The sequence below is a fragment of the Lagenorhynchus albirostris genome, chromosome 3 (assembly GCF_949774975.1).
Source record: "Lagenorhynchus albirostris chromosome 3, mLagAlb1.1, whole genome shotgun sequence".
NCBI lineage: Eukaryota > Metazoa > Chordata > Mammalia > Artiodactyla > Delphinidae > Lagenorhynchus > Lagenorhynchus albirostris.
The window spans coordinates 117,322,609-117,336,359 of record NC_083097.1 but is presented as its reverse complement, the minus strand read 5'-3'; the positions used below and the strand labels follow the sequence as shown (position 1 = coordinate 117,336,359).

The window sequence follows — 13,751 nt, the reverse complement described above, 5'->3', positions numbered from 1 at the left end:
CTGAGAGTCATGTTTAGGTACCCCTAACGCGAAAGTCTGTGTTTTAAATAAATTTGCATGGAATGACAGATATATATTTTTCTCTTTTTTACTTCTGACTTTCCCAGATTGATTTATTTTAAAGTGATACAAAATTAAATGTAATAAAATGTACGTGGGTTTCATGTGAACTTGGAAAAACTGATTAAACTTGGGAAAATTGAAGCTGACAGGTTGACTGCTGATATACCTAATATAATGAGACATACGTTTAGTTCTCTAGTACTTGGATGGTACATCCCTGGGCTTTGCTTAATTTCTATTGGTGAAAAGCCCAGTATGTTCTGTTGTTTCAAAGCATAGTCCTTCAGTAGAATAAGTCAGGAAATTCCAGATGTGGAAAAACTGAATTAGGTAGTCCAAGTGGGTGATGTAGTATTATTGAAGAACAAGAATCCATTTGTTTCTATCAAAATTATAGCTAAGAATTGATTTATTCTGTAATGGTATTATTTATACTATGGAATATTTGAGCTACAAAAGGGTGAATCACCTCTTCCAAGACAGATTTGAAATAAAATAGGTTTAAAATACCCTATGTCATTCATAAAATCATAGGACTACTCAGTGAAGTAATATGCTATCTTCTTATCATGGAAATCCATGAAGCTATCAATAAATGATCCTCTGAGAAACAAGACTACGTGTGGCATCTCCTTTTCCTTCCTAGTAGGAATCTATTAAAGATGTATCCACTGCAAATTTTTCAGTGATATTTTGTGAACACTGATATAAATTATGATAGGCAAAATCCTAAAATGGTCTTCAAGATCCCTATACCCTACTGTAAATGCCCTGTATAATCTCCAAGACTGAATATGATGGATCTTACTCCATGATTAAGTTATATTATACGGCACAGCTGGCTTTGAAAAAGGGAGATTATCTGGGTGGGAATGACCTAATTATATGAGTCTTTTAAATCTGGGTCTAGAGGTCAGAGACAGAAATCAGAGAGATCTGAAGCATGAGAGGAATTCCATGTGAGAAAATATTCTCCACTGTTAAAATACTGGTAAGGACCTGAGAGCAACTTCTAGGAGCTGAGAGTGACCTCCAGCCAACAGTAAGTAAGAAAACGGGGAGCTCAGTCCTCATGGAACTGGATTCTGCCAACAGCTTGAATGAACTTGAAAGCAGATTCTTCCCCAGAGCCTCCAAGAGAGAACTCAGCCTGGCCAGCATGTTGATTTCAGCCTTGTGAAAACCTGAGCAGAGAACCCAGTCACAGTGTGCAGGTAATAAACGAGTGTTGTTTTTAACCACTAATTTGTGGTGATTTGTTACAAAGCAATAGAAAATGAACACATAAACTGTGGGTCATGAAGGCAAAAAGGAATCTAACATTTAAAATAATCATTGTTATGTTACATGTTAGTCTTCTAGTAAATCAAAATGAAAAGATGATAAATATGAGAAGTCTAGGTGAATACTTACTTCTAAAAACAGTCATTTATAATCCTAAATCCACAGAGCAGTAAAATAAAATACCCATAACTTTAAAACATACCTAATGGGCTCTGGTACAACAGAAAATGCTAGGTTTGCTTAATTCTGGATGCACAGCCTGCTAGTGCAGCAGTTACTCTCTCCCCCACAGTTTTACTTCCCTGGAGCCCAGAGTTCTGACCCTGCAAGGCCAGAAAGCAACTGATGTTGCTTATGTGCCAAGGGACTAATATTTTTCTTCAATTTTTGCCATGTTGGAGATTTCTCTGCATTTGTTAAGTTCAAATCCTCGAAAGACAAAAACTTGTGTAATTTTTAGGCTAGCAGATTTAAAACACTGCTAAGGAATTCTCTTGACCTTTGATTTTTGAAATCATGCTTTTAGAGTACTCAAAATATTATCATATGAATAAGCCAAATTTATATTCATACTGTAATATGCCCAGGAACACGGAGCCAGGTGAAATTTACAAAACTCATATTCAAAGACACCTGTAAATCCCCATTCAATTCAGCTAAACCTCTGGGCTTGATGATGGTAATTTTTCATCAAACGTTTGCAAACAGACAGCATCCTGACCTCTCATTGAGAGCAAAAATTGGTGGCCAACCAAGGCAAGTATCCAGAACCAACTCTGCTATTCTGTCAAGCAAACAGCATGCCAGTAGACAATTTGTAATATGCCAGGCTGTGTCCCTGCAGAGTGTTCTGAGTCAGACCAGATGCCCATGTGCAGGCTCAGTCCTGGGTCAGACCAAAGGGTAGGCCAATGACATTCAAGCTACAATAAATAGCTTTCTCCATCAGTCAGAATATGTGCAAGATAAAGAGACAGAGAGGAGCTCAGCCATAATTCCATCTGGCTCAGCAGATCTGTAGAAGAGGGGAGGAAGGGGGTAATTTGAAGAAATTAATGTATTCTCAGACCAAATGAAATAAACCTTTTCTCAGAAGAACAGTCCTATAACCAATACAGAAATGGCAAAACAAAACAGCCCCACCCATTCAAAAGTGACCATCAGAGGATGGAAGTTCAGATACAATTTCTTTGCCTATTCTGACCACTGTGCAGTTTTTATCAATTCACCACGATGGCACTTTACACTAAGTGTTAAGTTCTGATCCAGGACAGAGTTAGTCACCAGCTAGAAAAGTCAGTCCTGCAATAAATAAATTAGGTGCCACTGAAAGAAGGGCTCACCCTTCGAAGTTACCACAAGTGGAATTAGAGTGAGTATGTACACACAGTGGCAAAAATAACTGAAGCTTTGGTGACTACAACTTGCTTTAAAATAAGTGAAGTGAATGTAAACTTAACTCATTTCTGCTATACCCTTTTGTGATTTCCACATCTTGTGCTAACTGGTCCCACTGAGGCGCAGTTGGACAAATCTGCCCAGAGCACTCAAAGTGACTCATCAGCAGTCACAGGACCACAGATGCACAGAAACCACCTTAAGATTTGGTTCCTTTTCTTGGAGATTCTGAAGAGGGTGCCAACCACATTCAACACCAGGTTTTCAGAAGTCTCCAAAGAGAAATTCTGCCCCACTGCTAAACAGTTACTTCAAAAGCCTCACTGCACAAGTGGCTCATGAAATAAACTCATTGGGGGTAAAATCTACCAAAAGATTAGCCTGATGTTAAATACTGATATTTAATAAGCAACAAGAGAGAAATCAGAGAGAGAACAAAGATAAAAGATCTGAACAGGTTTGGCCAATGGTAGAACAAATAAAAATATCCTATCTTGGTGGTAACGTTTTTACTCATTGATCCTCCCATTGGTGACCTACTTCTATGCAAAGAATTCCTCTTTTTCCAGAGCAGTTAATTGACACCACTAGGTGAATCAGTGGTAGCCTGAATGCCTGAGTATCCCATATCAAAAGGAATATAAACATTGGGATTTCTATCTCCTCATACTGTTTCAAAAAGCACAGTCTTTGGAGTCAGACAGATATGACTTAAAACACCACTAGTAGAGTGACTGTGTGTGTTACTTAACCTCTCTGAGCTTGTTTCCTCGTGTGCTAGATGTTGATAAATATTTAATGTATGACTTACAGGTAATGAAACCATACATATATTGCAGTGCAGAATATTTTTGTATAGCAGGGTGGTCGGTGAGCGCAAATTCCCTTACTCATCCTTTCCGATCCCCATCTAATTTTAATGTAGGCACATGGAATCAATTGCACCCCAGGATTCTCCTGTCATGTGCAGTGAGTGGGTAGGGAAGAAAGAAAGCCTAACGTGAGAATTTAACAGGTTGATCTAGCAGTGATGACTTCCAGAGTTGAGTAATTTTTGTCCCCATTTTGCCATGCTATGACAACGTGACTCACTCTCTACCTATAACCGCAATAATTCCAGGAGCTGTGGATCTTAGGGCTCTCTTCACTGGATTTCCAAAAGTGTCTGGCAAAAATTTGCCTTTATTAAAATCATGTACTCTCCTGGCAAAATCCCACAAAAGCAAGCCCTTTTCTGACATAATTTTCTCCCTAAATTAAAGGTTTGTGAACCAAAGCACATATTAACACACAGGTCAGTATAAGACAGAAATAGTTCACGTATCAAATTGTCCCAAGCTTTGAGTCAGGAGAGAGAGGGTGAGAGTGTCACTCGCCTGCGCTTCCGGCTCACAGCTGGTTGCAAAGCTTGCCTGGCCTGCTCTCTGTGCCTCTTTACCACCTGCAGCCCACCCCAGGCCCGAAAGGACTTAACAGTAATTTGTTCAGCAAATGTCTACAGCATCCTTATTTAAAATTAAGCCTTTCTACATGCTGCCAAAAGCTATGATCTAAAGAATTCTGGAGGCTCTTTGATTTCCCCTCCCCCACCCCGTTCTTCTTAATCTGCAATCTGCCTCCCGCGGCTGCTCAGCATTGACTAACATCAGGCTCTTCTGATAAATCTACCTACAACGTACATGGAAATTCTCTCAATCCATCTCTGTTCTTTTCTGTGCTTATGCATTAATTTCCTGAAGATGAGCATGAATTTAGAATGTGAAACTATGGACGTTAATAAAAAGACAACAATATGTCAGTGAAAACACATCACAAAAATATAGGAGGGACAAATATTATTAACTCATTTTGTAGGACCTCTGAAAGTCCTAGCTACAAAGTAGTTGTTTGGGAAGAAACAACTCATCACTTTTTATGGGACAAAATTTTGGCTTCTGAAATCCAAGTTTAAAGTATCGCAAAGCAGGGTTCTATTATTTCAAGCATGCATATGGAGACAAACACACTACACAAACACAGGCACTGTGTCCAACAATTTATATACATCCTTCATATACTGAGCAAACTGGCCTTACACCTACTTAAAACCAGTGTCTCTACTAACACCTGTCTCTCTGTCTCTCATGTACAGTAAGCCATCCACTTTCCAAGGCTTTTGTAGCTAGATCCAGAAATTAAATGCGTGCTTTGGAGCATGTTGAAGTACCATTTAAAGTACTGTCATTTAACTTAAGGACATGAAGGGCTTGAAGAGGCTGCTTCACGTCTCATCAAAACCTTAGGAATTCTCAAGAGGAAATCAGAAGATTACATTTATGCTAAATGCAGGGAAATCCTCTTACAAGGAGTTCACACAAGGCCAAAAAAGATAACTAGTGGCAGAATTCTTTCTCCCCAACCCCAGCTTGTCCTGGTCTTCACCATATACCCCACATCCCTAATCCACTCACTCTACCATCTCCCTGGCCCAAGCAGACAAATTGATTCTTGGATGCCATCATTCATCTCCTCTGACAGCCCCAACAGAATAGTTACCACAGCAAACAGCCAAATCAAACTTTGTCTTCAGGGTGAGGTCCACATTCTATGGCTTTATCACCTCTGACATGAATTTCTAGCAGATCTCATCACATTAGTTCAATGCAATTACCAGAAATATTAACTGGATACATTTCATTGTAGATAGTCCATGGTATAAACAGGGACAGCATACAGAGGTGACCACCACAGCCCCGAGAGGTTTCAGAGCTTTTGAAAAACAACACTCCTGTAGGATTTCAAAAGGGAACCTTCCCTGTAGATGATACAGCACAGGCCATTTCTCCTTGAATCTCATAATGTTACCCTCTATAGCATCATCTTATTCTCAGGCCTATTCTATTTCTCTACAGAGCTGTGCTTTAACACCACATAATTAAGAAAATCCTCATTTCTCAAACAATTTTATGGTCAAGGTTTCATATATCTGAAAAGAAAATGGAAAGTAAAACAATTCTCTAGTCCTATTTTTCTAGAGAGGAAACATAGCAGATTATAATCCAATCACAGGTAATACACACACACACACACTCAGTTTACCAGATAACCCTTGTCATTGTTAATAACTCGAGAAAGCCAACTACATGATACCGGGAGGGGGCCGGGGGGAATGTGAAAAATGCATGACTTTGTGGAAGACCCCTTGACTACTATCTCACCTCATTTTGAGAAACAGCTTCGTTTTTTAGAATAATCAGGTTCCCAGCACTCTGCCCACTTTGGCCTGTGAGGTGCCTGCTGTCACCTGCTGCTGCTTGGGCTCCCCCAGGTCCCAGTCCTGTCTGCGCCCCTGTGTTGTAAAACATGAAAGTGTCACTCCCTGAGCCTGCTGTCAGACAGGCCTTGTAGCAGTAGGTCTTGGTGAGGGAGCCGTTCCCTCGCACTTCAATGAAGTGAGGCTGCACTTTGAGGCCGTGTGGTAACCTGGCATCAATATTGTTGTTGGCCTGTTTGTAGAGTTCTGCAGGGCACCTCTCCCTCACTCCACAGAAGCCTCCACAGCACGCAGTGCCATAAGCAGTGTAGCGGTAGCACTTGATGATGCTCAAAACAATGATTGTCAAAAGAAATATAAAAGACACTGTGCTTAATGCTATTATTAGATAAAGTGTAATTTCAGAGTATGTCCGAGGACTTCTCACATGTCTCTGAGTGTCAGGGAGGATTCTGGAAACCCTATCCACTACAGCTACTGTAATGGCCACAGAGGCTGACAGCGATGGCTCTCCATTGTCTCGGACCACCACGGTCAGGTTGAAAGTGGTTCCACTCTCATCTCCCATCTTCCTGGTAGTCCTAATTTCTCCTGTATGTAGCTCTACCTTAAAGAGGTCCAGGTCAGAAATCTGGGCCAGATGGTAAAAGAGCCAAGCATTCTGCCCAGAGTCTGAGTCCATGGCTATGACTTTAGTGACCAGGTAGCCAGCAGGGGCAGTTCGAGGCACCATTTCAATGGCTGCTGACGAATTGGTTGAGGTAGGGTATAGGATGTGAGGGGCATGGTCATTCACGTCCACTACATACACGTTGGTGGTCACAGTGCTGCTCAGTGGTGGGCTCCCCTTGTCCCGGGCCTCCACAGTCACAAAGAACTCCCGAAATTTCTCATAATCAAAGGAGTTGACAGCATAAAGGCTGCCACTGGCACTGTTAATGGAGACATAGGAGGTGACTGGCAGCCCTTGAATCTCCCTCTCCATGAGGGAGTAGGTCACCTCCGAATTCTCCTTTTCATCTGGGTCTGTGGCTTGCACAGTGCAGAGCAACACCCCTGGCAAATTGTTTTCCTCGATGTAAATGGAGTAAGAGTCCTTCAGGAAGCTGGGTGGATTGTCATTGATGTCAGAGATCTCAACCTGCAGTGTCCGCTGGGATGTGAGCTGTGGTACTCCCCCATCAGTGGCTGTCACTGTGATGTTGTAGGCAGCCACCTGCTCCCTGTCCAGGGGGCCACTCACCACCAGTGTGTAGGAGTTTCCAAAGCCATTCAGTCGGAAAGGCAGTGTGGCCTCCAGGCCCAGGCTCACTTTCCGGTTGGGACCTGAATCTTGGTCATTGACACTGAGAAGGGCCACAACGGTGTTGGGCGCAGCATCTTCAGGCACTGGGCTGTACAGGTCCGTGAGCACCACCTCTGGTGCGTTATCATTCACATCCACGATGTCCACCAGCACCTTGCAGTGACCCACCATGGGCACTGGACCCCGGTCTGTTGCCTGCACATAGATCTGGTAGGAAGAGGCCTCCTCATAATCCAGCTCTCCACTTACCCGCACTTCCCCCGTGCTGGCATCGATGCTGAAGAGCTGCCTCTCCCGGTCCGACGTGTAGCTGCTCAAGGAGTACGTGAGTTCGCCATTGGAGCCCTCATCCGGGTCTGAGGCATTCAGCTTCACCACCAATGTGCCTGGGGGAGCGTCCTCCCGAAGCTGGACGCGGTAGGTGGACTGGTCGAAGGCGGGAGAATTGTCGTTAGTGTCCAGGACAAGCACAGAGATCTGCGCTGTGCCTGAGCGGGCTGGGCTGCCCCCGTCCACAGCTGTGAGAACCAGGTGGTGCAAGACTGCCTGCTCGCGGTCTAGGCCCTTACGCAGCACCAGCTCCAGCACCTTACTGTTCTCCTGCAGGGGTTTCAGGTCCAGCTCGAAGTGCTCGCTGGGGCTGAGCTCGTAGGTCTGCACCGAGTTGGTGCCCACGTCGGGGTCCTGCGCGCTCTCTATGTGAAAGCGCGCTCCAGGTGCCACCGATTCGCTTACCTGAAGCTGGTAGTCGGGCCGCGGGAAGCGCGGCGAGTTGTCGTTTATGTCCAGTACCTCCACCTCCACGGCACTCACCGCCACGGGGCTGTGCGCCAGCACTTCCAGGCTGAGCAGGCAGCGAGGCCGCTGCTCACACAGCGCCTCCCGGTCAATGCGCTCGTTGACGAAGAGAGCTCCACTGGTCAGGTCCAGCTCCAGGTAGCGCGGGCTGGGCGCACCCAGGTGGTTGATACGCAGGCAGCCCGGCCCCAAGCGCCGCAGCTCCAGCCCCAGTGCGCGAGCCACGTTGCCCACAAGCGCGCCAGGTGTCTGCTCCTCCGGCACCGAGTATCGCAGCTGGGAGGCCGCTGGGCCCGGCAGCAGCAGTAGCAGCAGGGAAAGCAGCAGCAGCCAGAACATGGGCGTCCGGAGCCGGGGATGCTCTGTCGCCCCAGGTCTGGTGCCCGCCAGCTCCATAGCCGCCGGCCGCGACGGAGGCAGCCGGGCAAGGCCGGAGGCAGCAGCTTCCCCAGCCGTGCTCCACGCCGGGGCCGCGCCTCCGCCTCCGCCTCCGCTCGTGCCGCCCTGCGCCCGCTCCCCCACGCCTCACGAGCTAGCAAACGCCGGGGCCGTTCCCCTCGTGGGCCCTCCGGAGGGCTCCTGGCCCCGCCGCCCGCTCTGATTCCCCATATCCCAGCTCCTCCGCTCGCCTCGGAGTCGCTCAGCCCGGCTTCGTTTCCTGCCGCCGCCGCCGCCGGTCCAGGAGGAGGGAAGAGGAAGCAGAAGAGGAGGGGGAGAAATGCTCAGCAAGTCCGGCTCCGATTCCGCACCGAGGTGGCGGACGGCGACCCGGACTGTCCAGTCGCTCCAGCCACTCCAGCCCCAGCTCCTTCGCCCCGGACCGGCCGGATCCCAGCAGACCCCGGGAACACGGCCACTCCCTTTTTCCCTGCCCCCACTGTCCTGTTCAGCCAGTCTCCACGGTCCCTCGGCTGCTGAACTGGTCTTGTAAGGAGATTATTCTAGGAACAGCAGTTAAGTCTCTAGGACTCGGGCTTTCAGCTCCCAGAAAAAGATTTCCAAGCGCAAGTCAAGAAAATACACCGAGGGCCTTGGCTAACTACGGATATCTGGGCGGCGGCTCCACGTTCAAAGAAACAAACGCAAGTGAGGCGCTCTGGGGTTACTGATGATGGGGATTATTTCCCTGACACCAACATTTTCCCTGAATACTCCTAAATACTGTGGAAACTTCTAGGGCGGAGGGAGGGGGGGTGGCAAGTGCTGTCATCTTTCGCGGAGCAAGCCTAAAATTAGCATCCTGCGATCCAACACTCAATTCTGCTCCTAGCCAAGTGGCTTTTACTTCCAGTGTGTGCCTTGGCAAATAACCAATATTTCAGGTTTTAATATTCTTTCTTTAAAAAATTGGTTCCATGAAGCTGCAGGCTAAGCTCTTATTTAACCCCTTTTGATCATAGTGGGGAGAATCTGGTAAAATTTTAAAGAGATTCTTCCCTCGAGCTTTTCCTCATTTTACTTCAAATTTTTTTTCATTTATCACCCAAGACATTTTCTTTCTTTCAAGAGTGATTTAATTTTTTTTCTTTAACGGATGACAATGTCTTCAAGAGCCTGCAAAACCATTACATCAAGAGAGTTACTCTTGATTCCCCAAGCCTGGCTGGAATTTGGACTCCATTAATGCCTTGCAGTGAAAAGTCTGCTGTTACTAAGCAAAATGTGGAAGGCTGGGATTTATCTCACAATAGCCAGCAATTTCAATGGCTGCAGCTCATCTTACATAAATATAAGTTTCCTTTACCCCTCCGGGTCTCTGTTCCCCTAAGACTCCCCCCTTGTATTGCTGCAGAGGCAACAAAAGGATAACCAATTGTCAGTGAACAAGAAGGCAGAAGGATCAGAGGAAGCCTTTCTGTTCTGTGTCATTGCCTCTGTTTCTCTGTTTTGAACATCCACCGTTCCCAGGCCCTCCCATCTATTCCACAAGAGTTTAAAATTCATTGTCCCACTTGTACAAAAGCACTCACTAAAGTGTTCTTTCTCCTTCTTTCTCTCAGCATCCTCTCACCCCTAGATCTTCTGCTGTCATTCTCTAGCTATGAACTGGAACAAAACTAGAAGGAGACCTGACATTTGGCACGCTTCCCTCCTTCAGGGCATAGTTGAAGGGGCCAAGGCACCCAGGTTTCAAAGGCCTGGACTAGCACATCTCTTCCTCCCACCTACCAAGTACAGCAGCTGACAACTCCACAACCTAACCCATTTTATTCCAGAGAAGCTCCCAGCTTCCTCCTATCCCTGCTACTTCTTATTTGTCCTCTTTGTTCCCTCAGGAGTGCAAAGTGGGAAGCAATTTCCATCACATTCTATTCCTGTTTCTGTTCTTAAGCCTCTGGCTTCTCCCTCTCTGTCTGCTTCCTCCCAAAATGTCCCTACAGTAACTCTGTCTCTGCTGTGGTAATTTGATCTCAGAAAGCCTTTAACTCTCAAGTGCATGAAATGTAGGCCTGGCCTATGTCTTCACCCATTACTTATTTCTGAAAATAAATGGGTTATAGGTGGAATCAAGTTATAAGTTGTCAGGAAGAATGACCTTTTCTTCCCTCATCTCCTCCCAGGCTTTCACAGTCGCTGCCACCTCTGCCCACAGCTCTGAAACCTGGTCACTAGGCATTGACCATGCGTGGACCTGTGCCCCTGAAAAGATCACAGGCACTTAAAGAAGAGATTAAAATGACAGAGGCTTGGTAATGTTTTTAATGGAAGCCCCCAAGTGTCAAATCTCAGGAGAAAAATCAGGGCTCCTCTATTAGCAATCTTGTCATCTTCCAGCAAGGACATCTGCCAGGTTGTCCATTTTGATGTGTTGGGATCATAAGCTTCAACTAGTACTTACTCCCTCAATGGCTGAGAAGACAAACATAGCACCAACACAAATCAGCCACCTCTTCAAAGACGTACTAAAGAGATGGCAAACTCTGTATTTGGCACTACAATGATTTAGTTGCTCATACTATTGTACATGTCTCATGCCAACCTTACTAGTTGGTGGAATAGGATTGCTTAGATTGCTGGCAAGTGCCCTGTCTACGAATATTAATACTAATGCCTCAACCACACCACTATGCATTCCTTCCTTTCCTTGGACCTTCAAGAACCCCCTATTGAAAAGCAGAATAGCGCAGATTTTGAAGTCAGTCACACCCCTGCCAATGACTAACCGTGTGGACTTGGTCATGTTACTTAACCTAAGCTTCAGTTTACTCATTTTAATTGGGGAAGACAATTTTAAGTAAACTCATAGAATCATTACGATTACATGAGATGATGTATATAAAACAATCTGAGAGAGATTAAGAGGTATAAACTTTCACTTACAGAAAAAATAAATAAGTCACAGGTATGAAATGTACACTATGGGGAATACAGTCAATAATAATGTGATATCTTTGTATGGTGACAAACGCTAACTAGACTTATCACGGTGATCATTTTGTAACACATAGAAATATTGAATCACTATGTTGTGTACCAGAAATTAACATAGTGCTGTTGGTCAATTATACTTCACAAACACACAGAAAAAGAAATCACACAACACTGTAAATCAACTATACTCCAATAAAATTTTTTAAAAAAGAAATAAGATCTGTGGTTAAGAGGTGGGGGGGTAAGAGAGGGGAGTTTAGATGAAGGTAGTCAAAAGGTACAAACTGCAAGTTATAAGATAAATAAGTACTAAGGATATAATATACAACATGATAAATATAATTAACACTGCTGTATGCTATACATGAAAGCTGTTAAGAGAATAAATCCTAAGAGTTCTCATCACGAGGAAAAATTTTTTCTTTTATTTTCTATCTATATGAGATAATGGATGTTCATTAAACTTATTGTGGTAATCATTTCATGATGTATGTAACTTAAATCATCATGCTGTACACCTTAAAATTATACAATGCTGTATGTCAATTATATCTCAATAAAACTGGAAAGAAGAAAAACCAATCTGCATAGTAATTGACAAGTATGTTATTATTATCGTTATTATTGTTATTATTAAAATGCAACAATTTATTATCATCAGATAACCTTAGTTGACAGTCTATATATAGCATGGCCCTTTAAGGTATCAAACAGAGATAAGCACCTGTAACTATGCCAGACAGAAAGTCAGTGATGATGGAGAAGATGAGTGTGCACCAAAGTTAAGCTTACCCAATTATTTCTAGAGCTTAGCCTATATTTTGAAAACAAAAACCAGTCCCTTTCTATATCAGCAAAGAAAAGGGACTTCCATCATGAGAATTCCTTCAAGGGATTTGTTCCCTCACAAGAGATTCACCTTTTTAGGATATGTGAAAATACTTTAGCAACAGAGTACAGAAGTGTTCCCAAAAATGCTGTAATCTCTAGCTCCCAGTATAGAGCTTGGCACAGAGGTACTTAATTAATGTTTCTTGAACAGAACTAAATTTACAACTTTACCTGTGCAATCCTCTCAAATAGAAATAGCTTCATCTTTTCTCTCCCCCTTTTAAATGTTCTCTATATTTCAATGTCCATCTTAAAACCTACCTAATCCATGAAACATTGTCTACTCTAAACATACTGTCTTTTTTTTTCTCTTTCATAGTCTACATCTCTCAATGCTGACATTCAGAATTCTGAATGTGTCATTCTTTAATTCATCCAAATGCTTTAATATTATTTCCTTACCTTAATTATACACAACCTACAAGCAGAAGCCATGTTGTATATGTCTGTGTATTTCTTCACAGTGTAGGAAGACTTACAGACTCTCAATAAATAAGTGATGGCTGTTTCATTTTCTTCAGATCCTTTTTTAGCAGATTCAAGAAGTGCTGCTACTTCTCCCTTTTTTCCCCAGGTCTAATGGTGAGAAGGCTCAAGAGCCTACAATGATTTTACTTCCTTTAAAGTTTGAAATTCAAAATATTTCAAACCTGGAGAACTGAATCCTACTAATGAAGTTGCTGGACGCTAAGAAAGGCTCTGCTCAAAAGTATTATCACTCTTTCTACTTTATATTATAATTATAAATTGTAAAATAAAGGTATTCCTTGCTCATAACTAACATGGAAAGTGACATGATACGAGGAGTGCCACAAAAAGACATGATTTTGTTTACCCCCATGTTAGACGAGAACTTTGAAATAGTATCCCTTAATTGTATCCCTTAATTGTATTTGTAAAATGCATCTATCACAAGGTCATTGGACACAGGAGCAAAACCAATCAGAACACAACCCAATTAAGCCTCTAAGAAAAATACTGGTATGGGACTTCCCTGGTGGTCCAGTGGTTAAGACTCCCAATGCAGGGGGCCCGGGTTCTATCCCTGGTCAAGGAACTAGATCCCCCATGCCACAACTAAAGATCCCGCGTGCCACAACTCAAAAAAGAGAAAAGATCCCACATGCGGCAACGAAGATCCCGCATGCCAACTAAGACCTGGAGCAGTCAAATAAATAAATAAATATTAAAAAAAAAAGAAGAAAGACAAATACTGGTACTCAGTGAACTCTCCTAATTCACATAAATTTTCCTTTCTCTATTATTAGTGCCATTACAAATCATTTTACTTTGGGGAACCAAACAATCTGGAGTCTTTTGGCCACAGGGCAAGGGGACATGCTCATTAGTTGGATCAGGCTTTGGGCTGACCATTATGGGAGTACC

General features: G+C 43.8%; 1 protein-coding gene across 3 annotated transcripts in view; it reads right to left on the bottom strand.

The window, feature by feature from the left end:
- LOC132517141 (protocadherin alpha-C2) overlaps positions 1-13,751 on the bottom strand; it is a 105,874-nt gene that overhangs the window by 35,431 nt on the left and 56,692 nt on the right. The window contains exon 1 of one of the 3 annotated variants that reach the window (XM_060143787.1): positions 5,943-8,498. The exons of 1 other annotated variant lie outside the window; for it this stretch is intronic. In XM_060143787.1, the coding sequence (XP_059999770.1) occupies positions 5,943-8,498 (2,556 nt within the window). Of the gene's footprint in view, positions 1-5,942; positions 8,499-13,751 lie in introns of those variants that run through there. One more of the 3 variants, XM_060143789.1, reaches the window with a different exon arrangement.